This window comes from Podarcis filfolensis (assembly GCF_964270895.1).
Source record: "Podarcis filfolensis genome assembly, chromosome: 5".
In the NCBI taxonomy this organism is placed as follows: domain Eukaryota; kingdom Metazoa; phylum Chordata; class Lepidosauria; order Squamata; family Lacertidae; genus Podarcis; species Podarcis filfolensis.
Genome location: NC_139608.1, coordinates 62,308,274 through 62,334,456, shown reverse-complemented (window position 1 = coordinate 62,334,456; position 26,183 = coordinate 62,308,274). Strand labels below are relative to the sequence as shown.

General features: G+C 38.3%; 1 protein-coding gene across 14 annotated transcripts in view; it reads right to left on the bottom strand.

The window, feature by feature from the left end:
* Positions 1 to 26,183, bottom strand: part of EXOC6 (exocyst complex component 6) — a 92,490-nt gene that overhangs the window by 14,887 nt on the left and 51,420 nt on the right. For 13 of the 14 annotated variants that reach the window (XM_083616145.1, XM_083616144.1, XM_083616151.1 and 10 more), the window contains 2 exons: positions 19,927 to 20,068; positions 15,240 to 15,313 (listed from right to left, as the gene is read on the bottom strand). In XM_083616145.1, coding sequence (XP_083472271.1) covers positions 15,240 to 15,313; positions 19,927 to 20,068 — 216 coding nt within the window. Of the gene's footprint in view, positions 1 to 15,239; positions 15,314 to 19,926; positions 20,069 to 22,975; positions 23,000 to 26,183 lie in introns of those variants that run through there. The other variant, XM_083616149.1, reaches the window with a different exon arrangement.

The window sequence follows — 26,183 nt, the reverse complement described above, 5'->3', positions numbered from 1 at the left end:
GGGGGAAATGATGAAGATCTGTGACATGTTTTACTAGTGAGACAGAATGGTTTATAAAGGTCGCCTGTTCTGAGACATTGAAGCAAGGGATGGAGAGATAAGACCTCTGAAAAACTTCAAGATTCAGTTCCTCTCCAAGTCATGATTGGAGAAAACAACAGCTGGGAAGTGAAAGAGACACCATACAGGTTTACAAACAGGTTTACGAACTTAAACCGTACTGGAAGTCCGTTCTTAAACCAAGCCGTGCTTTCCCATTGCAGCGGGGGACTCAATTTACAAATGGAACACACTCAACAGGAAGCGAAACATGTTCTTATTCCAAGGCAAAGTTCACAAACCAAAACACCTACTTCGGGTTTGCAGCGTTCTAAATCCAAGTTCTTCATAAACTAAGCTGTTCTTACCACTGTATGTGGACAGAAAGAATCTCCATGAACATAACAGTTTTCACACACAGGGGAGAATGAAGATAATAGTTTGAGTTCCTCACTTGAAGCTATAGATTTACATATTGTAACATGACAAATGGAAATCATTAAATATGTAGCTGTTGACTAATGGATTATTGTTTTAACTGAAATGTAATTGACATGGAAAACAGTTATATAAGATCGGAAATGCACCCAAACCATCATACAAGAGTCACTTTAACTAAAATGTATTAATTGGAAGTTGATTGGCATTTTGATAATTATATAATTTAGGAATTAATTGTTATTGTTATAATTTGGCTATTATTGGGTGTATATTGGAAAATAATTATTAAAATATATATATAAAAGTAATGAATGGTGGGGTGGGGAGTGGTGGTGGTTCTTATTTGACCTTCTGCAGACAGGGAGGTCAGCACTGTGCAAACATACCAGCAGGAACACGATGTTAGCTCTACCTAGGCGTTCGCACAGCGCCACCTTCCTTGTTGCCTTGCGCCTCCCACTCTCACTTCCTGCAAGCTTCGCGCTTCCTGCAAGCAGCAACTCCACCATTTAGCTCCACATCTTTAGCTATGCTGCCAGTGTAAGTTTGCTGGCAGAGCTATTCCAGCTCTGCCAACAGAGCACTATGCCAGCAACTGTTCCACAAGATGGAGATGCACCATTGGCCAGCACAGTAGGTACCTGCAGGTAAAGTCCTTCAGCTAGTGGACCTCAATTATAAGATTGTGCCTTTAATGTAACGTATTATTTTCTCAGTGGCTAACTGGAGCCACCCAGGTGTCTTAATTGCTTTAAATGGTCATTGTCATGGTTTTTATGTTTTTAAGTTGGTGGATTTGTTTCAATCTGCTCCTAATATAATTTGCCACATTTGTAATTGGATTTGTTGTTTTTCAAAGATTAATGCAAGTTCCCTTGAATGCTACAATACAATGGTCCTATATAAACTAACTAAATAAAAAAGTATTAAAAAAATAGTGTAATAAGTGTAATAAATGTTTTTAACAAAAGTCTAAGTACATTAAACCTCTATTAAAAGACTTATTATTTTCTATACATCTCTCCTTATAACTTGTTTGCCCTAGATCTGATGAAAATCATTTTTCCTTTATAAAAGTTCCTCTAAAGTTTCTGATTTTAATACCATTAAAATTTTAACAAACATTTTGTTGTCTTCATTGCATTATGCTTAGTACTGTAAGTATTATTCACTGCAAAGGTCCTGGTGTGCCTATTAATTTATAACAATAAATAAAAATACAATCAAATACTCTCCGTGAGAGAACATCTACAAAGAATTGTACATGGCTTTTATACATAGGATTTGAACACAACTGCATTTTAAAATAATATTTTCTAATAATGATTCGTTCCCAATGCACTGGTTGAAATCAGTGGCAATTGTTTCCCTGTAATATGCTTAGGACTGACATTCTGCTAGTCTGTCTATATTATAAGAATAGTTATCTCAGCTACTGGATGGTCAAGAGACAATCTGGTAAACCTGATCCCATAAATTAAAAAGGCATCTTCGTGCAAGGCATGGGGGTAAGTGCTAGATCCAAGAGAAGTCGTTGAATTAGCTATATTTTTAAAAGTTCTGTTCCTTTCTAACATATGGGTGCTTGGAAATCCATTTGTTGTATCGGCTGCCCAGTAATGAGTTAACTCCCTGCTATTTGAACCCTCAAAGAGCTAAGGCTGAACCCTGCAGCCTGACTAGTATCAAAAGAACAAAAGAATATGTGGGAAGACATTTGTGTGAGGAATTCCTATAGCTGACCCCAAGTTATGTGCCCCACTATTTGAACCTAATTCACATCTTCAAATACACCACTCAGCGATTTAGTTGCAAGATAAAAAGGGCATTTGTTGCTTGCTTTGAATAACCTTTGTGGTTTAGGATTTTCTTTCCTGTCACTAGACTCCTTTAGGTTCAGTTTGAAGACTGTAGGTACAAGGCTGAATTTTTATCCAGATTATTTGTTAACTCTCATTGTCCTTAAGTGATTTTGGCCAACATTTCAGCTATTCTTCAGACATAGGTGACCTTGCACTGAATGTCAACTTTTTAATGTATAAATGAGAAACTCACTGTGATGCACTATATAGGAACACAGTCATGTGTAAGCTACTCCACATATAGTGATGTCCCACTAGCCTGCTCTTTCAGGTATATTCAAGTCCCACACATAAAAACCACACAGTATTCTTTGTAGATAGTCCTTTGAGGAGTACAGCTCCTTCAAGACAGTTGGCTGGGAAAGAAAAGCAACAATGGAAATGCCATATGTGCTGGATTCATTCATGATCAAACTCCAAAATAATTAAAGAAGATAAGATTCTATATACAGCGAGAAGCTCATTCGCAGATTAATTTTAATTAACAGAAATGGACTGAAATGTCCACAAAGAAGTTGTCCAATAGAAGTTTTAAGTTGAATATCTGCTGCTGTTGTTGTTGTTGTTTAAAAAGGTTATGAGTTAAAGTCCACATCCCCAAATATTTATACCCTTGAGTACTAGTTATTCAGATTTACACAACTTTCCTCCAACCAAAAAATTGTACCCAATGCTAAACAGTTTTATTATTAACCTGTAATCAATCAGATACTTCTAGACCTGATTGCATGTGTAATTACCTTTTGTCAGATACAATTTGCCTGATAAACATGTCAGAACACTTGCTGCTTAGTCTGTTTCAACAGGTAAATGCTGCCTTTCCACAGCCTCTGGGCGTAATTAACAGAGGGGAAAAAAGGCTGTTATAAAAACACACAGAAGCTGATTCACTGAGCCAGGAGTTCACAGCATGCAACCTGCCAAGGCCTATTTCATGGCCCTCCATGCTTGCCTGAGCACTTATTGAGTTCCAGCCTGCTGTGACAGGGCAGTGGTGGCAAGCTCTGAAGGACGACAATGTTTGATGGGGGGGGGGGGGGATTTCCACATGAACTTCAGGAAGGGACAGGACTAGGCCTCTAATGAATTCTTTGAAAGAATGGATGATAATATCAGCTAGTCCCCCTCTAGAAGCAAAGGAAGCACATGTTAAAGCAGAACCATTTTCAAGGGGCAGAAAACATGTATGTTTGGCACTCCAATCCTAAACTCAGGTACTTGTATAAATATGCACACCCACTCCCCTCTGAGTTTGTTAATGGGACAGGGTTTCTGCCGCTTAACTTAACATAATAAAGGAGGATAAAAATTGCCCATTAGTTGTGGGGTGAATGCATCCTTTGCATGCAAAAGGGAGGTGCACGTTCAGGGGTAACTAAATGCACACCGAAGTTGAGATCCAAGGCGCACTTTTATTTGGAAACAAGCTCCATTAAAATAAACGGGGCTTACTTGCAGTGCTAAGGGATAAGAATGTTGTTTTCCTTGGCAGATAACCGGGACTCATCAGGGTAGGGAAGATTTGGGCCTCAGCCCAACAAAGCTTGTAAAAGTGTATAGCCCTGCACTATGGGGAGCGAGGAAAGAAATCCCTACCTGACCTCTGGATAACCCAAACAGGAGATTAGCCCATTTCCAAGCAAAGTAAGTTGTCACACTGTTAGGCCAATTGCTTCTATTGACATTTTGCATAAACATCTTACACAGGATGACCAGAAAGGACTGTTATGCCATTAACGTCTCCCCCCCCCCTTTTTCGCTCTTCTTTCTTTCTTTTTTAATACCTAAGCTTTTACAGAATAAAGGCCTTTCTGAATTAGGGATAACAAAAGGGTCAAAAGGTCACAAACATTCTTTTAAGTAGGTACAAATCTAGAAAGTTTAAATTCATTGGAAAGTGCAAATTAGAACTTTTTTTAAAAAAAAGTACAAAACTCGGCACATACCCTAGATTGTTGAAAGAACCCATCAATTCAGCTTACTTTAACTTCGATGACATGAATACTTATGTCAAAAACTTTAGGTTACCGTAGACTGCATTTTTATTATTTACTTTAAAATATTCAAAGCTATTCACATACTCTTTTTAAAAAAAGGGAAAAGGAAAAGGCCAAATTGCTCCACTTGCTTAACGGAACAGATAAGTTGTCACCATTCATGAAGTACTGGCCCCTACACATAAAATGTTAAAAAATAAATCAAACCAAAAGATAGCATTAAAAAATAAAAGAAAACCCCGATCACTAACACAGCGGTATAGTGTGCTGCATAAGACACACAAAATATTTTATAATCTTGTTAGTTTTATTTTGGCTTTGATCAGAGATGGAAACAATCTCTTTTTAATAGTATGAAAGCCTCCCGCTGGGAACTGCAGATTACAGCTAATTGCTAAATTCTTTGAAATTCAGCTATAATTGATTGTGACCTTCTTAATTAAAAACCTAAAAGGCTGGCCAACGTTTCCTCCTAAAGTAACCGCTGCTAAACATATGCAATTGTGAACTATGTTCGCTATGAGACTTTATGTCTTTATATGCAAGACAATTTTATATTTTTTTTGGCCAACAACGAATATGGCTAGCATCCTTGCTTTAATCAGAAAACATTTCAGAGCCATTACATACAGAATTTGACAGAGAACTGAATATGGGATTAATGCTGTCTCAAACACGGCACAACACAAACCCATTCAAAACTGTAGTCAATGAACAAGGAAACCAGCAGCACTCAAGTAAAAGAGTCTTTCAACTACCTGTTGAGCCCTGTAGGTTTAGATTGCTAAATGTTTCAGAATATTTATACACCATTTACTAACCAAGGTTCTTGAAGCATCTGACAACAAAACAGACAAGGGTTACTAGAGAGGGGCAAAGGCATTCATAAGATTTCAGATGTTCCAGCTGCTGTTCTGCACTGGAAGCTCTGGGTCACTGTAGCAGACAGATGTTAGTCTAGGGGTAGGGAACCTCAGGTCCAGGGGATTTGGCTCTCCAAACCTCTCTATCTGTTAACCTGAATGGCTTATGACAGGTGTAGAGAGCTTCTGGTCCTCCAGATGTTGCTGAACTCAAACTCCCATCATCCCTGGCCAATGGCTGTATTTACTGCGGCTGGTGGATGTTCAACAACTTCTGGAGGGCTAAAAGTTCCCCATTCATGCCTTAGAAGGAAGGGCAGGCAAGAAATGTAAATGAGTAAAAGGAAAAAGTCCCTCCCTCTCCAAAGGAACAGGTCTATGGAATGATGAAGATAATGTTTTAGAAACAGAGAGAAAGGGGGTATGTGTGTTCTGTCCAGTTTCTTCATTGTTTCTTTACGTACGTTCAGATACATCAGTCTTACTAAAATCCAGATATTCTCCCTGACAATATGTAGTTTATAACAAGGACAAATTGTTCCTATGCATAAAGCACAACTAAAACAATGTTAATTGGGGTGGGATACGTCAAATGTATCAGGAGGGATGTATTTTCCAAGATATATTTCATCAGACTTTGTAGTTTCATCTTAAGTGTCAATAGAGTCTTAAACTGATCTACTAAACACTGTGAGGTACATTAGCTATAAATATCAGAACAGGACAATCACATTAACAGGAATGCATTTTTTAAAAAAAAATCAATAGTAAAATCTATTTAGATACTGCAGTTAAAGTCTGAACATTAACAATAGATTGCCCTTACTTTCCTTTTAAGATATGTACATCTGTTTCAAATTGACATCCTTAAGTGAAGATATTAGCTGTCACTATAATGGGGATATAATCTCTCACACATTTGTAAGTGTATATAAATACATAAACTCAGGGGTTATGACAGCTGAACCACAGGGAATTGTTCTGCTCTGAAAAAGTCAAAAGTTATTTGGGTTCATACTAATCCTTAACAACCTAAATTCCCCCAAAGGGCAGAGTGCTTTCTTTAAATCTAGACCTTGAGGTAAATTCTGAGAGATGCCTGGTCTTGTTATATTATATACTGCTAATTCCTTAGGACTTCAAATGAACTGAGGACCGTATGCAAGGGGTGGGGGGTAGGGGAGAATGCAGGATGTTAGGTAGGAATTGTGCAAACAAGGCGGTTGCTCTGCTAGAATACCCAGAAAATATTTTGATGCTACAACTTTTGCTAATCCTGTTTTAGAAGTCAAGCATTATTATTTTTTTCTAAAGAAAGGTCATAGAAAGTCGCAAGGTTGATAAAATCGAGTAAGGCAGGCACCACTTATGCTATAGCAACCCTGAATACAAAGACAAAGAAACATTGTTTAATTGTAGTGCCTCCTTTCTCATCATTAAAGAATAAGCTGGACCGGTGGCAAAAGAACTGTCTTTTTGAGTTTACAGCTTGAAAAGGAGCCGTCTGGCAGACAGTTTTCAAAGGGCAAGGGGTCTGGACAAGTTGTTTCTGTGTAGCCCGTTAGCCTGTACACAGAGTCCTTTTGCACAAAGCAACAAAACAATTTTAGAGGTAAAAGTTGGTTGGATTAGTAGTGTTTTAGGTCACCATTTTCCAGAACTTACAACGCAAACTTTAAAACAGTGCATGGACAAATTCCAAACATATTTCACTCTCTACTCATCAGAAGAGTTGCAATAATCCACAACTGTTGGGGAGGGGAAATGTTGCTGCAAAGTCACATCTTTATTTAATTTTGTGTTAATTAACACAATTTATATCCCTTTGCTGTTATGTTTGACAAATAAATGGGTAATGTAACAAACTGGGGTTTAAATCAGTTTAGACAAATTGCTGGGAAAACCACAGACAGTGCAATCTTATACATGTTGACTTAGAAGGACGTCCTATTGAGTTCCACAATGTTTATTCCCAGGTAAAAGTAGATATAGTATTCCAGCCCCAAAAACATCAGGTTTAAGCTTCAATTGCTCATTTGGAATATAGTATGAACACTTGACAGGGACTAAATCCCACTGAATTCAACAGGGCTTACTTCCAGGTAGACATTATAGGCTTTACACTGTAAAAGTTTTTCACACACACACACACACACACACACACACACAACTCAGCAAAAACTTTGCCTATAAAAAACTTAATGAAAGAAATGGGTTCTTTCACAACATGGATGCCTGATGTTTGGGTTCACACACTGGAGTTGCTGTGGCCTATTAATGGCCATGTGAATTGCAACATGACAACAGCATTACAATTTTATTATATAGTTGTAAACCACTTAGAAGACATTTTGGCATATACACAGTATATAAATAAAAAGAAATAAAGTATAATAAAAAAGTAACTTTTGGGACTACAATGTTTTATTGAAGCAGTTCCTACAATATATCAAATTATTAAAACTTTGATCAAACCTATTTGATTGCAGGCTTGCAAGCAGCATTACAAACTTCAGTGACTAATGTTAATACCTCAAAAACTACTGAATATTTTCCACATTTAGTCAGTCTGTCTTCAGTATAGTAACAAAAAAAAGATAGCAAACAGTAGTTAGTTTTTTTTATTTATTAAATTTCTAGCCTGCTCTTTCTTCCAAAGGAGCCCAAGGCAGCAAACGGTTATTCATTCACTCATTCAGCCTTTATTGGCATAATGAGGCAAACATCATGTTTTTTGTTTTTAAAGGCGGTCACTGGCAGTGGGTCTCCAGGGTTTCTGCCAATGAACTCTCCCAGCCCCACCTGAAGATGCCAGGGATTGAACATCTACAGCAAAGTAGATGGCTCTATTAGTCAAAGCTCTTCTACTAACAATTCAAAATGAAACAAAAACATGTAAAAAAACACACTAACAAACCACATACCCTCACAGTCAACAACTTCAAGATTACCATTCAGCCATCAAAGGCCTGGGTAAACAGGAATGTTTATAAGTTGCTCCTAAACATTAATAATGAGAAGGACAGATATAGGCCAATGCCAAATGGGCAGCACTCAGGGATGACACCACCAACAGTGCCTTCCTTGCTCATTGTAAGGCCCAAGATGGTTGAGACTGCTTTATAAAGAACTTGGGCCCAGAGCCCTTTAGCTGACAGTACAGTACAGTAAGCCTGCAACTTAAGTGGGTACAGTAAGCCTGCAACTTACAGGCATTTAGGTAAGTTGCAATCCCACTTGCCATTGCACCCATTGTGTTTTGACTACACACCATTTTGGTTTTAAGCACTATCCCCAGAACGTTGCTATACTAACGTTTTGGACCCGGTAGCCACTTGTTGTGCTTTCAGGACTGGTGACACAAAGTCCTATCAGGCTGCTCTGCTTAACAACCCACCAGCTAGGTTCTGCAACTAGCTGCTGCCTCTGGGCTGCCTTCAAGAGCTGCCCCACACAGAGCACATTACGGCGCTCCAGACGGGAGGTCACCAAAATGTGGACAACTGGGGCTAGGCTATCCTGGTCCACGAACAGCCATTGCTGGTGAACCAGCCTAAACTGGTCGTAAGCACTCTCAACCACACAGAAGTCACTTGAGACTCCAGTAACTTTAGTAAGTAGAGCAGCATAAGCAGACAGTAGAGACTGTTATTTTCCAGCACCACTAATAGCAAACCTTGAATTAGGAACACTAAAACTTGATAGCATGAGTAGCCAGCTGGCACTAGATTGAATTCAGTGGCCATTAAGCCCAGTACGAGTGGTTTGAGAAAGAACAGGGATTCAGCACATCTGGTATTTAGTAAGTCCTGGCAATTCCTCTGAGGCATCTTGTGCTGACTGATATACCAAAGCACTGAAACCAGATGTTTTGACACACTGTAGTCCTTCCTACAATCTATGGCAGATACAGAAAGCCTCTCCAGAAGGCGGGTGAAGTGCTAAGATCCAACAGCTTCCAAGGCAATGAACCTGAGTGACAGGGAAAGGTGACCCAGTATGAGGGGAACTGCAATCTCCCTGAGGTAACAGGGCTGGTCAGTCAACATGACTTCCATCTTATCATGATTGGGTTGGGTTGGATTTCTCCTGTGCAGCTCACAATTGCAGTTCAGTTACTTGGTAACCACTGTCACTATAGGAACTTTGTCTGGAGAAGAGTCATCAGCAAATATTGATAGGGTGGATCCCTGCAGATACCACGCAAGAGGTCCGTGGAATCTCTTTGCTTCCACCTTTAGAAACAAAAAGGAACACTTAGGTGAGCAGTCGTGACTGGCTGTGTTCCATTAATACTTTCAGGTGAACAAATGCTTGAAATTTAGCATGCAATCTTAATGGCTATAAATTTTAAATGGTTAAATTGTAAGATTGAATTGCTGCTTTTCACTCTAGAACTCTGTACCTGCTGTCTTCCCTACGCAGTACATTTTAAAAATATGTAAATGACACTTCCATGTACAGGTAGATGATTATTTTAATTTCCCCATATCTTTCCAATATTGACTTCATGAATGAGTTGCCTTTGGCATCCTGTCAGCTAAAGCTATTAGGGATTGATAAATTCAGTTATTTTTGCTTTTGTTGAACTGTGCCAAAAAGAGAAATATTTTGCCCTCACAATGGAGAGATAATTTCTTTCCCTCATTCAAGCCTGCTGTGATTTAAGGGGAAAAACACACATCACTTATGACCTGCCTCTACTTTGAAATAGCATCCATTCCTGGCAAGTAATCCTTTGGTAGATTCTTGTGTTCCCTAAAACCATATTATTCTAACCCACTATTGATGGACTCCATCCATTATCACTTGGAAGTAGTGTTAATCCCTCAGTAATTAACACCTTCATTAAAGTAATTTGAGCTCAAAAGAAGTTTAAGGTGTATTATTGGCTTAGTTAAATTAAGCTTACTGGGAATAATTTCTAACCGTCATTTGAACTTTCAGCTCTTTTCAGTTAAGTATTTCTAGTTTGTACATTATTCTGGATTTATTTGAAAGTGGGTCTAGCTACACAGAACAAGTTCCATTAATTGTAAGCTTAGAATGATTCCAGTTACAGGAAGTATCTATGATTTAGGCTGCTTCCCAAGCTTATTAGAAGAGCAATGAGATGCAAGTCAGCAAGAATGCAAAAATAGAGACCAAACTTTATATTGGACAAAGGAAACAGAGTTGATCTTATCTTCTGTGCCTTTAAGCAAAGTATATAGCACAGTATCCGACAGCAAATTACTTCTTAAATTGAAAAACAAGCATATCAGTATAAGTATAAGATGGGCAAATGGGGGAGGGGATGAAGTTTAGAAGCCAAGGCAGAAACCCCCTCAGAGCAACCAGTAGCCAAAGCCATTAACCAATACATAGAATCATAGAACTGCAGAGTTGGAAGGGAGCCTGAAGATCATCTAGTTCAACCCCCTGCAATGCAGTTATATCCATATGGAAATTGAACCTGCAACCTTGGTGTTATCAGCACCATGCTCTAACCAACTGAGCTATCCATTGACTATGAGAGAGCCAGTGTGGTGTAGTGGTTAAGAGCGGTAGACTTGTAATCTGGTGGACCGGGTTCGCGTCTCCGCTCCTCTACATGCAGCTGCTGGGTGACCTTGGGCTAGTCACACTTCTTTGAAGTCTCTCAGCCCCACTCAACTCACAGAGTGTTTGTTGTGGGGGGGGGGAGAGAAAGGAGAATGTTAACCGCTTTGAGACTCCTTCGGGTAGTGATAAAGTGGGATATCAAGTCCAAATCCAAACTATCAGTACAAAGACCACAGTATCTGGCAAGCATGTGAACACTTAGGCAGTGAGCTATTTAGCATGTTTCAGCATGTGTTAATATTTCTATTCAACATTAGAATTACACGACGGAATGCACCTACAAAAATGTACACTTGTTCATAACCTTTCGGCCCTCTGATAAACAGTTGGATTTCACAAAGCCACTGTACCTTTTTCTCACATTAGCTACCCTGAAGAGGAGTATACATCATACTGAGTGAATGGATAACAGGTCTTAACCGCAGCTGTTTTGAACAGCTTCTAGAACCCAGTACGGCCAAGTGGATAATAATTGGTCCTTGATGCCAAATACCTGGCTACTTAAGGAAATCCTGCTGACTCTAGAAGGGCAGCAGATGGGTAAGAAAATAAGAAGAGATCTCCTGAATCTGCATAATCTGGTTTACCACAGTGGCCAAGCTCAAGAACACTGCATGAGGGCAATAGCTTTCTCCCGCTGTTGAGAGGCATTCTGCCTGTGATATTGGAGGTGTCGTGGTGGCCATTTGCTTCATTGATAGCCTTATCCTTCATTAACTAGTCTAAACCTCTTTTAAAGTCAACTAAGTTGGACCATCCCCATCACATCTTGTGGGACAGCAAATTCCACAGTTCAACTATGTTAAGTAGCACTTCCCTTTTGTTTGTTCTCACTCTTTCAGCTTCAGTTGATGATCCCAATGGCTTCTAGTATTGTGAGGGAGGCAATCTTGTTTCTGTCCAGTTTTTCCACACCACAGATAACTTCATAAACCTCTATCATGTCCCCTCACCTTTTACTCCTTTTTTTCCGACGTTAAAAAGTCCTGACCATTGTAATCTCTGAAGAGTTGCCTCAGTCTCCTAATCATTTTGGTTGCCAGTAATTTCCTGCACCTCTTTTTTTAAAACATGTTGTTACCTTGGGCACTTCCCAGTCTTCAGGTAGGAAGGCCAATCTATGGGATAATATATGCTTTTTTAATGTTAGGTCAACTATTTTACATTTGAGTTGAGCAGGAGTTTGACAGTCACAGGTAGGTCCATTTGTGGCCTTCTAGCTCTGAACATCTAGGCTTTAGTGTCTGTGTGGCACCAACAACAATTATACCAGCCTTCTCCTTCTAACACCTATTTGCATAATCACAGTTTCCAATCCTGGCAAGCAGTTCCTATGAATTTCAGTCTGTTAAAATCGAAGGCCTGCCTACCAAATCAATTCATTGTGCTATATAGCCTTTTGGTCACTTTTGGATATTTAAGGAACCAGGCTTTGAAAAACAAAGAATTGTGCATCTCTGTACATCAAGTTATAAATCACAAGTTAGTCAGCACTGGGTTCAGTTGTGCAGCACTAGATCATTTTAGACCCTGGACTTAATGGTTTTATAGAGATTCCCCCTTTAGAGTACCAGAATGTTACCAGTTGTGAAGCATACAATTTTCTTTCCTTCCCACCGCACAACCAACATTCCATGCTATCCAACTGTTTTGACATTCCTAATCTGTTACAGCAGAAAAAACAACAGCAGCACACTTTTAAAAAACAGAGTTGGCAAATTCACAACATTGAGTATGTGCAGTTTCACATTATAAAAATTCACTTAAAACTTGCTACCATAGCTACAGGAACAAAATGGTGTTTGCTTCTGCCTCCCTGATACTAAAATACATTTACTTAGGAATAAGGACCATTTGGTTGTAGAAAAGAATAACTGATTTTTCCATCATCCAATCCCACCCATCCAAACAACTCTGGGCAAAGTATTTATTTAGGATGCATATATATATATATATATATATATATATATATATATATATATATATATACATACACACACACACACACACACACACATATATACACACAAAAGTTTGTAATCAGTAGCTCAAGAAGGCTTTATCTGTGGATTTCTGCAAGAATATGTCTGGAACTTTGCAATAGTCATTCCGTAAGGAATTACCAATTAATTTTTACTTCTCACTTCATTCGTTCTAGATCAGCTATGGAGGAATATATTCGATGCAACAGTTAAATTATTATTACAACAGGTTTCTGAGAGCAAAGGAGCATGTTTCATGTGGTTCTTTAGAGGCAGCCATTTTTATTTTTGGATGCTTGCCCCAGTTTTCAGCCACTATGAGGCCCTTGTCCACTCTGACAAAATTTCTAAATGAAAATAGCGTGCAAAATGGCATGCAAAACAACAGTGTCAGTCAGCTGTGCTAGCTGGTGCTGATGGGAGTTGTAGTCTAAAACACTTGGAGGGCACCCAGTTAGCAAAAGCTGATATAGGTAGTCATGTATGTTACAGCACATACATCAGCTGTTTCATGCTATTTCCTAGCAGAAGTGCTATCTACATCAAGCCTGAAACAGCCCTGAACGTGTCTTCAAAGCACCAAAATTTACAGTTAACTGCAGTGCGTGCTACGTTTATTAATTTGTGTCAGAAATAATCAGCGAAGGCTACCCCACGCTCCTACTAATCTTGCCCGTTGCCATGAAATCACACAGAAAAGAGTAAGCTGTTGTTGAGATAACTGGCTTCCATTAGTAAGCATGTGATTGGCAGGACGATAAAGTCTTTTCCCTCACAGGTCAGCTACTTTTTAAAAAGAGGGCAACCCAGCTGATCCATCTTTTAGCTACAGTCTCTCACTGAGTCCCAATTCTCTTGCCTTTTAGCTTTGATATGGTTCAAGCTTTCCCCCTTGTATCAGCCCCTACCTGTCATCAGCTCCTCTGTACCAAACAGCAAATATCAGGAGTTTGACCTCAGGGCACAGTCCGGGTGGGCAGGTAAAACCTGACCACTGGGCCCACTTCCTTATCTTTCATATCCTGCAATTCATGAAACAGTATCGAATTCAAACTAAAAAACAGAAGCATGACCTCTTTCTGAAAAAGGCTCTGTTGCCTTTCTAAGTATTCTTGAAAAGAACTGTCATTTGGCCTATTAAGAAAGAAATGGATCATAAATAGAAGGGAGAGGAAGAGTGTTAAATCCTTACTAAAAGCTAAATGTTGCTCTTTGTAAGGATTGACATCACTGAAATGAGCCGCTAGTAGATGAGGAAGAAAACAAAAAGGGACTGGTCTTCATTTACGTTCTGTATTCAGAAGCAAAGCAAAAATGATTGCAACAAATTGTATTAAAATAGTTGTTGCTTAAATACCTGGAACGCATTCCACTTTTAATACATAATGGTGCACCTGGAACTTTGAATGGCAGATATAGGGAACCTAATGAAAATATTATGTCATACTTAGAAGAGACACAACTGAGTTCAGCTTTTTCTTACATAAACTAGGATTTATCATAATGGTTTACCTTCACTGGGTAGTTGTGAGAATGAATTGGGTAATGATTTGAAAGCAAACAATAGACTAGTTATGTAAAAGAGATTACTAATAACAATAAAAATTAGAAATCCTATGATGTGAGGAAATGCAAAAGGTGCACCCCACAAAAGGTAAATCAAGGAGAATGTGTGTGTGTGTGTGTGTGTGTAGCATTTTCATTTCCCTCTCTCCTCATAAGGCCCTACTAGAATCAAGCAGTCTCAAATATGATTTCAGCCTAAAGTAAAAGATTGACAAGAGATTATATTCTACAGAATAAAATGTTGCTTTTAATGATGATGCATGATAACTCTAGCCTTAAACATGTTTAAAAAAACAAACAAACCCACACGAAAGCCATCATTTGAACTTACTTACCACTTAACTATTTCACATAGCACCACACAGAAATATGGGTCAAGGTCATACTCATGAGATCGATCAGCATATATTAAAACAGCCTTTTCATTCAAGTTTATAACTTTGCAAATACATTAGAATTCAACCTCACATCCTGACAACTGAATAGCTATACCCTTTTGCTTGTTACACGTGAAGTAGTGGGATAGTCATTTCCCCAATTTTCCCAAAATGTCGGAGGGGTAGTTGTGTTATGTCTGTTGCAACAAAATCAAGAGTCTTGCCGGACCAACAAACACATTTATAGCATAAGCATCTGATGATGTGGCTCAGAAGCACCAGGGTTTCCCCAGCCCGGCTTCCTGCAGCGGCATCTTGCTTCTCCCAAGCCACCCTCTAGCGAACCTACAGAGCAGCATGCAATGCAGCCGGGGATGGAGGGTCAACAAGTCATTGTGTGAGTGGACTTCATGTCATCTGCTAACACATAGGGTTGCTTGGACTATGAATCAAAGGCTTGGTGTTCAGTAAAATGTGACCATTAACAGGCATATAAATAATGTCTTACTTGTCTGAGGTCGATGAATGCTAACTGTAAGGTTTCTCCATGGAACCCAGGTACAGGCTCAGAGCTGGCGAACACTGTAATAACAATAACAATAAATCCTTTCAATCCAGAATCCAGAATTTCTTTTCACTATAACATGCATCACCAAGCACTGGGATATTGACATTTTTAAGATCAATGATCTGGAAACACACCTTCATTGGCATATCCTCCCAACATTTCACCTCTGTCCTACAGTGCAGAGTTCCTGTGTCCCAAATAGCACGAAAAGGAGGCAGCTTTCCTTTGTTTTGCATGGTGAATTTATCAGAAAAGCCATTCAAAATTATTATCAGTTCCAAAGCTGTCAGCATCTAATTTTGTCATTATAGCATTTGCTCTATAAAATCTTCTTAGCCTAACCAGAGGCAGCACCCTGCCCGCCCAATCGCTTCCACCACTAGCAGAATATCCCCTTCTCGCCAAATTTTGGAGGGAGGAGAGGCGTTCTGGTGTGCCACACTGCCGCTCATTTTCTCGGACCTGGGGCAGAGAAGATGAGCAGGAACACATTGCAGAATGTCCCTTCACTCAACAGCTGTGGCAAGGGGAGAGGCATTGTGGCAGCAGTGGAAGGGGGGGTGGCATGGCTGAAGGAAGGCAGTGGCACATTCCCATTTCACTTCTGGTGGCAAAATGGGATGATTAGTCCTTAAGCCTAACCATGGTAGAAGACTGACAGTAAGCAGGAGGGAGCATAAAGATCCAAACAGGCAGAATAATCTAAGCAGAGTTACAGAAAAGATAGAACGTTGTGTTTATGCCTTTAACAAGTTGTTCGTAATGGAATTCTACTCTTGAAATTCAAAAGAGTGTAAAAGCTATGTAAGAAGACCATACATTAAAATGCAAACCATACAGAAGCTGAGCAATTACAGTGGTACCTCTGGTTATGTACTTAATTCGTTCTGAAGGTCTGTTCTTAACCTGAAACTGTTCTTAACCTGAAGCACCACTTTAGCTAATGGGACCTCCTGCTGCTGCCGCACCGCCGCACAATTTCTGTTCTCATCCTGAAGCAAAGTTCTTAACCTGAGGTACTATTTCTGGGTTAGCGGAGTCTGTAACCTGAAGCGTATGTAACCTGAGGTATCACTGTAGTATGCAGGCTATGTTATAGTCCAGGTAAAGGGAATAAGCAGACAAGCTGCAATATGCCCATTTTTACATCACAGTCCTAACTATGCCACTTGAAAATCAGTCCCATTGATTTCCAATGGATCTTACTTTCAAGAAACATGGTGTAGACTCAAGTATTTGAATTTAAATGCGCTTCATCCAAATGTAATAAAATTTTATTATTTGAGGCTTCACAGTAAGCATTGCTTTTATGTCATAGTTACAAACAGATCTCCCTGTTTTGATCCATATTTGGAGTTGATCCAGTTCAATCTGAGACAGAGTCCCCAAACTTAGAGGTATCTCCATAAGACATCTCCATAAGACAAGTTTATGTCTCTCTCTCTCTCTCTGTGTGTGTGTGTGAGAGAGAGAGAGAGAGAGAGAGAGAGAGAGAGAGAGAGAGAACAAGTGCATTTGTCCATACCATAGCATCCCAAGCAATTTCTATCGGTTAATCAGACCCTGACCGAGTATTGATAGATGTTCTTCATGGTCTAAAGCAAGCCCTTGGTGCATGTGTATAATGGAGACACTGTCTAAATACATTGGGCACCTGCTTTAGCCAAGATCTAGGCAAGGGCAGCAATATCAAAGGGGGGCTACTTTAGGTGAGTCTATGGAGTATGGGATTGATTTTCCTCACAGACCACCACTGAGTTTCAAATATAGTCTGCCACATGAAATAAGGTGTTGGGATTCAAGAAAATCAATTCTACACCCTTATGGTTCATGGTTTGGTTCCAAGGAAAAAATATCACATCAAGGATTCTCTAATTATTCCAATGGGTTTTCACATACACATAGATGTCACTGCTATTATGCTACCAGAACTCGTCTCTTTAGCAAAGGGCTCAACCTTTGAGGAATTGTCCACTACACTGTGGTTTGTTCAGCACCAGGTTAAGAAGCTGGCTTTTTCAGTAGGCTGTTGGTCAGTGTTTTGTTTTGTTTTTTTACTTGTCTGGCTTCTGACTGTAACCTGAATATTGTAAACTATTTGTAATTTTATTCTGCTGCTATGTTTTCTGATATATCACTTGGTTGAGGAATAATGATCAGCTGTCATGTTTATGATACAGTTGCATGGACCACTTCAGCTTGTGAGACAAAAGGAAAAACTGAATTCGCTGTAGCAAGCTGCAGTATCACATCTAGGATATTACCTCCCTGCAAAGCTGCCATTCAGAAGTTCAGAATGACAAAATGAGTATTTTGAACATCTGCTGCTAAAGTGAACACATAATCTATGAATCACTTTGAATGGTTTTAAAGGCAGAAAGCTGTTTACACATTTCTTAAAGAAAATAGCCACCACACTGCATGTGTGGATTTGTTAAGTTATAATGCTATACCTTAAACCAACAGAAAGCCTTTCCCATATTGTTTGGTCTGCTAAGACATCCCTATGATACGAAAACCAGGAATGTTGCAGAGGACACTAGGTGATGCTTCACATTCAGTTCACATGGCATTCTGGTAACTGGCCAGGTCTATCATCCTGTGTAAACTGAGACTGCATTGTGTAATACTTCCAAAACTCTCCTGTGGTTGCACCTTGCAGGGAAAGGTTTGGGAACAGTGCATAAGCTGCCTTTCAGGCAGCTTCTACCAGTTGTCTCGCTGGACATTTCAGTGATGCATAATGGTGAAATCAGGTAGCAGCTAGAACGCTGAAAGTCAATTAACAATTCCAAAAGGTTTCTCCATCAGATGAGAGAGTGCTCATGGAATCACATCTTGGTATATTGGCTACTTCCTTTTTCCACCTCATCTAATCGCATACAGTAGCAAGACACTTCCTAGTGTAAATGGCACTGTCACCAAGTACCAAGCTCAAAATGTTGACCTAGGAGGGGCGAAGCTGAAGGGAGTGGGTGGTAAGATCATAAATCACAGCTGGCACAGTGATTCGTGGAATGTGCCTATGGCACAGCTTGTGAAAGAAATGTCAGAAAGAAAGCAGATTCAGCACATTCTGGAGTGTGTGTGTGTGTGTGTGTGTGTGTAGCACACCCGTTAAGCAAGACTGCCTGTGTTTTAGTTGAATTTTTCAGGGAACAGCTCAAGTTTACAAATGTTGAATCACCTATTTTGAACTTCTTGAAGTGAACTTAGACCTTCTTTTTAATACCTTAAGTAATGAGTCAGTAACACTTGTATGAGTGACCTGAAACAATGACATTTCCTACCAAGCAAAGATTCCGGCTGAATTGGAAGCAAGAACATATTTTACTTGTGGAGTGAGGTCCTACCACCCTCACTCCTCATTACTATTTTTTCCTTTAAAATAGTATCAAAGCACTTGCTTTAATATAGCCAGTAACAGCTGACTGACTTATCTTACTGAACATGTTCCAGTATTAAAGTCATGGTTTTACTTTCTCCTTCCAGTACAGTATAATCTGTAGACCCAAGGTTACATTTTTCTACAATAATGTAAATATTATAAGGTTGGAAGGAATTCAAAGCCATTATGTAATGGTTCCAACCACACAAGATATTCTGTAACAGAAGCATTGCAACAGATGCCAGACTACTATGTTATGAAAAACAAAAAACCCACAATGATCTCTTAGTTGTTTAATATGTCAAACAGGAAATGTGTGTTTGTGGGGTGGTTTACAAACTGAGCAAATTTAATATAGCTTTATAAAATAGATTAAGGACATTTTAGTATATGAGAAGCAAAGAGTTGGTTTTACTGCAACTCATGGCAGCCAAAAATGGAAATGTCCAGTTGTTTGCTTTAAATATTTTTTTTTTAAATTAGTTTTTATTACAGATCTTATTTTGTGTTACAAAAAAACAAATAACAGGAGAAAAATACAATGGGGGGGGTGAGAGAGATGGGGGCAGGGCATTGTGTGCTTACAATTTTGAAGAACTGAGATTCCCTATTCCATTTGTTCCACTGCTGAATTAGTATAATATATTTATAAACTTTTTAAATGTTAAGACCTCTCAATTGGTTCTTTTAGAGTTCTGTTGAAAAGAAACTCACCAGAACAGTTTCTGAAAGACAAATACTAACAAATTTAAAATGAATGGCAAATAACACTCTCTTTTTTCAGTTGCTTAAGTTTCAAGTGATTTACAGATTGATCCTAAGACTTTCTCTTTTAGGAATTAAATACTATCAGAAGACATTGCCTACAACTGCAAATGTTAGAACCTATAATGTTTTGACTGCAGTTCAGAGGAAAAATGAACACATATTAGTGTAAATGTTGATAAGGATTTTAAATGGTTACAAATCTATTAAGTTACTGTCTCTTATTCCAATGAATTAAACCACTAGTCTTCTAGAAGGTATCCAACCAATGTTGTGAACTTCAGATGAAGGGTGGCATACAAATTTAATAAACAAACAACTCTTGAACCATTGCTTGAATAAACAGAAAGATCTCACTGATCCCCAGTTTCCACATTTATTTATTACAGTAATGCACATATAATGGATATTTACATCCTCCCACTATACAAGAATGACTGTCTCTTAAATTATAGCTCAGAATCTCATACTTACATTCACACTGTATGACATCTAAATTAAACTGCTGAATGGCTCCCATGCTAATTTGTTTTAAATCATTATCCAACAGCATCTGCATCAGGGAAGTTGACAGATGCTGGCAAGCTGACATACAAGCAGTCTGCGCCACTTTTCCCTATTAAAAAAAAAAAAGGCAAGACGTTGTAAGAATAGGTAAGTATGTTTTGTCAGAATGGTCATTTTCTCCCACATTTACAAAGCCCAAGAACAAACAGACAGACAGTAAACGCTACATCTTCCTGTTGTACAGTAATTTTTTAAAATTCTGTTTACGAATAGTAGCTTTATTTAGAATAGTATTTTCAAATGACAATGTTAATATGTAAACACAAAACTGAAACCAACAAGTTATATACATTCAGCAACATACATCATAAAACAGGTTTACAGAAAACACTTGCCTTAACACTATTAAAATGGATTTCCTGGAATGCTACACATTTCAAGCTTGACAATTCAAATATTCCCCTCTCTATCTATGCACCTATACATCTGGGAGAACAAGAATTCTAAAAATAATTAATCTATGAAGTCATATGCAGCCCTCTGCTGTTCAAGTATACATACATGTTTCATGGTAAACATTTCTGCTCCAGTAATTATAGCATAAATGTCAGTGCCAGTGGTGGAAAAGGCAGGTTAAACACGCCAACACAACAGCTTATACACATTTCCAGAGAAGCAAGTCTCATTGATTTTAATGGAAATTATTTCTAAATAAGTGGCTAGATCAAAGCACAGGTATGAATTCTAATCTAATCAGAAGGAATAGTTAAAGAATGTTAACAAAAGTTACTGCTAACATTTTAGGGCTCCTCCTCATTTCTAAATTAAATACGCTGGAAAATATAAGAATTTGCTTTAATACTTGGTAATTTGTGAGTTTAAACACTAGTATGCTCGACAGTGTAATCCCGTGCATGTTTACTCAGAAGTAACTCCCCTGGGTTCAATCAAGTTTACTCTTAGGTAAGAATCACTGGGTTTCATCTTAAGACTGCAATCCTACACATCTGGAAGTACGCCCTATTGAATACAATAGGATTTACTTCTCTGGAAACATGCACAGAATTGTGCTATATAATAATGATGATGCCATTCCTAAATAAAGCATTAAATTGCATTATATGTCCAGATTCGTGTGTAACGCTAGGCCATACTGAAGGTAACGTCAGTAAGCCAAGAACAAACGATTGCATTTTTTTCACTAACAAACCACAGTAACAGGGGCATAGTTCACATATAATGTTAAGCATGGTTTATTAACAAAGGCTTACTTAAACCATGGTTTGATGTTACGTGCAAACCAGGCCTATATATTGTTGCATACCAAACATACTGATTCAAAAGGAGAGAAATGACAACCCCTCACAGAAGATAAAGTAAGTTTCTTTAGTTTCTATAAACAGGTTAAGCTGTTCATTATAGATTTGAACTACGATTTAAAGTTTAAGGTTATTTGGGGCACATAACCTACTTAGCATCTGTATGTGTTCAGCTACCTTTAGAACCAAACAGACAGAAAAAGACTCAATTTTGAAAATTCTCCTATTTTTGGTTTGTATTTATTATTACTGGATACTAAAGTATATGTTCTGTTCATGGTCCATGACACATCCTCTTTGGTGGACATTTAAAAACTGAAAGCTTTTATGAAACTAACATTTGGCAGGTACAAACCAAGTGTCAACAGAAAAAGAAATAAATGAACACACACCGGAACATGCTTGAAATGTCTGAAACCCAGCAGTGACCAGACTGGGGGACATGCAGTTCTAATTCCCCAAATGGAACAATATCAATATGAATGGGGGGGAAAGGGGAGAATTGGGGCGGGGGGGAGGAGAGAAGAATCAATGGGCTTAATTCAATTATGATGTAGCTGATTTAAGATACTTGATGGAAATATCACTTTGATTTAATGGAGCAACTGCATTTTGATTTAATGCAGCACCCCATCAAATCAGCTCCATGTCCTATTTTACATAATTTTTTTGATGCCACTGTAATGTAGTAACAGTAAGCATATTAGTGAAGTTATCAGAAAACATAAAATCCAATTAAATCCAAAATGCAATTATATTATGGACTATATTGTTGTACAAATACTCCATTTCACATTTCTCACCAAACCTATGCATTCAGTTGTTTAAAATTGGTTACAATAGTACTGGAGCACAAGGTAATGGTTACAATACACAGCATGATAATTTGTGTGGCTTTTTAAGAGTTAGGTTTCATACAGATACATTAAATGTTTGTTATAATGGTAGACAAATGCTAACCCCCTAAAATGAATTTTTAAAATTGCTTTCAACTATGCACTCGGACTACAGGCTTATTGCTCTCATGGCAAGGTCAAAAAAAAAGCAGAAGAGGGAAAAGGAACATGTTATAACCATTTGAGATCATGTAGGTTTTCATTTTGGACCAAGATAAAGAAGCCAAGTCTAAACATTTGAACTTTTAACTGTAAGTCATAGGTACCTGAATCTGTTTTTTACTGCTCAGTTAACCAGAAACTTTTAAATTGTTGTAAGTATACAGGTCTTCCAAATTGAAAATGCACAAAACTGGCAAATGAGGGCGGGTTAAAAGGAGGTATTTGTTCAAATTCACCTTGAGCAAGTGAGCTCATGTCTCTAGACTTAACAGGGCAGTTTGAAGCATCTTTTGTTACCCAACGCTTTCATTTTCTTACATGCAAGAAACTATAACATCATTGCATTGATTCTGAATGAATGTTCATTATGGGCCTTAAAAATCATCTTTAATCTTCAGCATTAGATCCCTGTTTGATGCTCTTACATCCATTATGTATATTTAATTTAAGGGGGGGGAACGGTTTTATTTTGGTTCCCTACAATTACTACTACCCAACAACTACTAACACCTTTGTCTTGATTCATCAATTACAGCTATCCATATTTTGTATACCATCACGGCAAAGTTCAAGAAATGAGTATTCTCTTACATTAAAAAAGAAACCACCAATAACACCTGCTAGAAGATAGGACACCTTCAGCTTACCCACCCGTCACATTTGCTGAAATACATGTTTGGGAGAAAAAGAAAACCCTTAGACAAACGTCTTAGATTTCAAAGGAACTTGTAAAAGAGAATCTGCTGACATGTTAAATCCTTTCTGTAGTATCCGAAAGCTTTTCTCTTAAGAACAATTGCTGTAAAGAGACATTTGGCTCCTAGGAAATTCCCAAAGGGTCAGCCATATGCATCCTTCTTGCATGGCACCTTCACGGTGCTGCTTTCTAGACTCATAGCTCGCTGTCTCAAAAGCAGCTTTCATCATTCAGTAGTGTGTCAGTCAATATGATTTATGGACTGCATTCAACAAAGTCAAAGCATATAGGATGAGAAATATGACTACAATCTGCTAATTTGTTTTGTATTGAGCCACTTAAGAGTCAAAGACCTGATGTCAGACTGAGACCGGCAACACAATTAACCAGCCGGTGACAGATTCATCCATCCTCCCTGCCAGGCTATGCCAATCAAGGACAGCATGAGACGACATTTGGAAGAATCAGTAAGAAACTCCATTCTCTAAGTAGCCTACGTGGGCTTTTGATTGACAGTTTTTGAATATAGCTTGTGGAGCGCCACCACCCTTTATCCAATAGCTCCTCGCTGCAAGCTGTGAAATAAGGCTTTTACTGCCAATCAAGGGAACAATAAAACACAATCCACAACCCCCCAAGCAAACAGGGAACAACAATACTTGTCTGTTACATCTGAAAGTCTAGCTTCATAATTAGTTTAACAATATTAAATCACACATTAAGCAGAAGCTTTCTTTTCAATGTATCGAATCTAAAGGGTAACTCACATATTTAAGAATGCTAAATCAAGTATTCTCCTGATAGCAAGAATTGAATCTTCCTGTTGATCTAATAGCAGCACTAAATTACACCTTCTCATAAAAATATCAGAAACAACAACAACAATCATAATAATAGGTGTGTTTACAACTGTGTCTCTTAAAAACTGATCTAAAAGGCATGCTGGGAATATTTGCAATTTCTATAACACAGAAGCAATTGATTAAGATGGTCAAACTAACGTCCACATGGATGCTTTATACAAGCACACCATAGGCAAATATGCTAGCAGCTTTTTAGGATCATGGTACATGATTGTGATCTTAAAACAAAGGTCTGAATTCTGTGATAATGGTTTCTGAATATATGTTATGAACATAAAGACTCTTGGAAAGGCTTAGTTATCAGACAAACTTTAACCATTTTCATTCCACCAACATCTAATTTTGCCAGTGATTTTTTATATATAATTGTTGAGGGGAAAACAGTATATCCTACATTTTTTTCCAGAATATTCAAAGTCTGTTTTAGACCACACAAGAATTGGATTACGATAACTCAGTTGTTCACCTCATTTGTGTTACCTCCACCATTGCTAACAGTTAAATTAAAACATCTGCAAATGCTTTTTTCTGAGGAACTCCAAGGTGAAATCCTTAGCAGAGCCAGGGGAAGCCAAATGGCTCTGGATAGATAAGGCCAATTAGCTCTTAGCAAATCAAGGTGACTGTAAGTTTTACTTGAGAAAATGGAGAAGGCTGCTAGGAAATCAGTTGAAGATCAGTTTCTAACTCTGGCATATTGACTTCCTCTGCAATGCTGGGCAAACCACCCAATTTCTTTTTTCTTAGTGGAGAAATTATAAATAAACAATCTAATAATACTTTCACATTCTTCACTGTTAGAAGTATTTGCACAATCTCCCCATCTGAAACCCTGTAGAGCCACTGCAAGTCAATGTAGTTCTGAGCTAGGTAGATCAGTGGCTTGATGCAGTACAAAGCAATTGCCTATGTTCATAACTATCACCAGTACAGCTGGAAGGTGGTTGTAAGTAAGCCTGGACTTCTTCCATACATTAATCCTGTTGCATGTGATCATGGGGACTGTAGTTCATGACAGCTTATGCTATAACACCTTTCTGTAGTCTATAAGGTAAAAGAAGACTCATTTTCATTGCAACAGAGTAACATGACTAAGTCACTGGAAAACATCCATCCCTTCAGTGCCTCTATCTGCTGTTTTAGAGATGGGTCTCAATATCGAGGAAATACATTAGTGTCAGAGGGCATTTTTCCAGTTGTCCTCTCTAAGCAAGTTAGGACACACAGTGCATTCTTTCTATGTTTAAAATGTACAGAAATTAAAACAGAGGCAGGGAGTGGGGAGGAACAGATTTGCATGAACAACTGAATAAAATTTGAATCAAACAACAGAAGCAATGACTTAGAAGCACACTTTTTCAACTAGACTGAAGATCATGAATGGTAAGAATTATCAATACGTGACTGAAGGATAAATATTCCGCTGAGCTGGATATAAGGTTTCAAACTATACTCCACATACCAATATACTATTTTACAGAGAGACAACCAGATGCAGCTTTGCAACATGCTTTAATGGTGAATATGCATTGAAATAAAATACATGTGTATGCTTCAGACAAGTGAAGCTTTATGATGTATAACTGGGATCTGCTCATGTTATAGTTTTCATGCATGAAGCAGCCCTGACCAGCAAATGAAATATCAGCAGATAACTGGAGAAGGCATGGCTGCCATATGGTAGCCATTTGGGTGACTGCTTTGCACTTAGGACATCAGATTTTCTTATGGCTGCCATCGTGACTGTCAGCCAGAATTGCCTTTCATGTTATCAATAGTCCCATGAGCTTTTTACCCCGGCATTATCTGCAACAGTATCTTTAAGCATTTTTATCTTCCTTTAAATTTGTCTTCAGAAAGTCAGATATCACAGTGGAATGGGACGTGGAATGAGTTGATCCCTTGCAACTATTTATGCTTATAGCACAACACGCATGGAACTAACATGATCATCATATCTCGTTTGTTGCATACTTTTTCTACCGAAGTGTTGGTGCAAAATCATTCTAAAGTAGGGAAAGTGTCCTGTGCGTAAATGAGTAGAACACAATTCTGCATCAGCCTTTTAAAAAAATAATAAAGGAGGAAGCTTTCCAATCGCTAGCAAATCTGAAAGTAGCAGTTATTCATTATAATGCAAATATTTATGTTGGACCAAAGTAAACTACTCAAAATGAGTCGGTGACCTGAAAATAATTGGGGCATGAATCTTTTAAAGCAATCCATCATCTTTTAAGAAATACATTTGGGTGCAGACATTCTCCTCACTTCAAAAAGTATGTTTTTG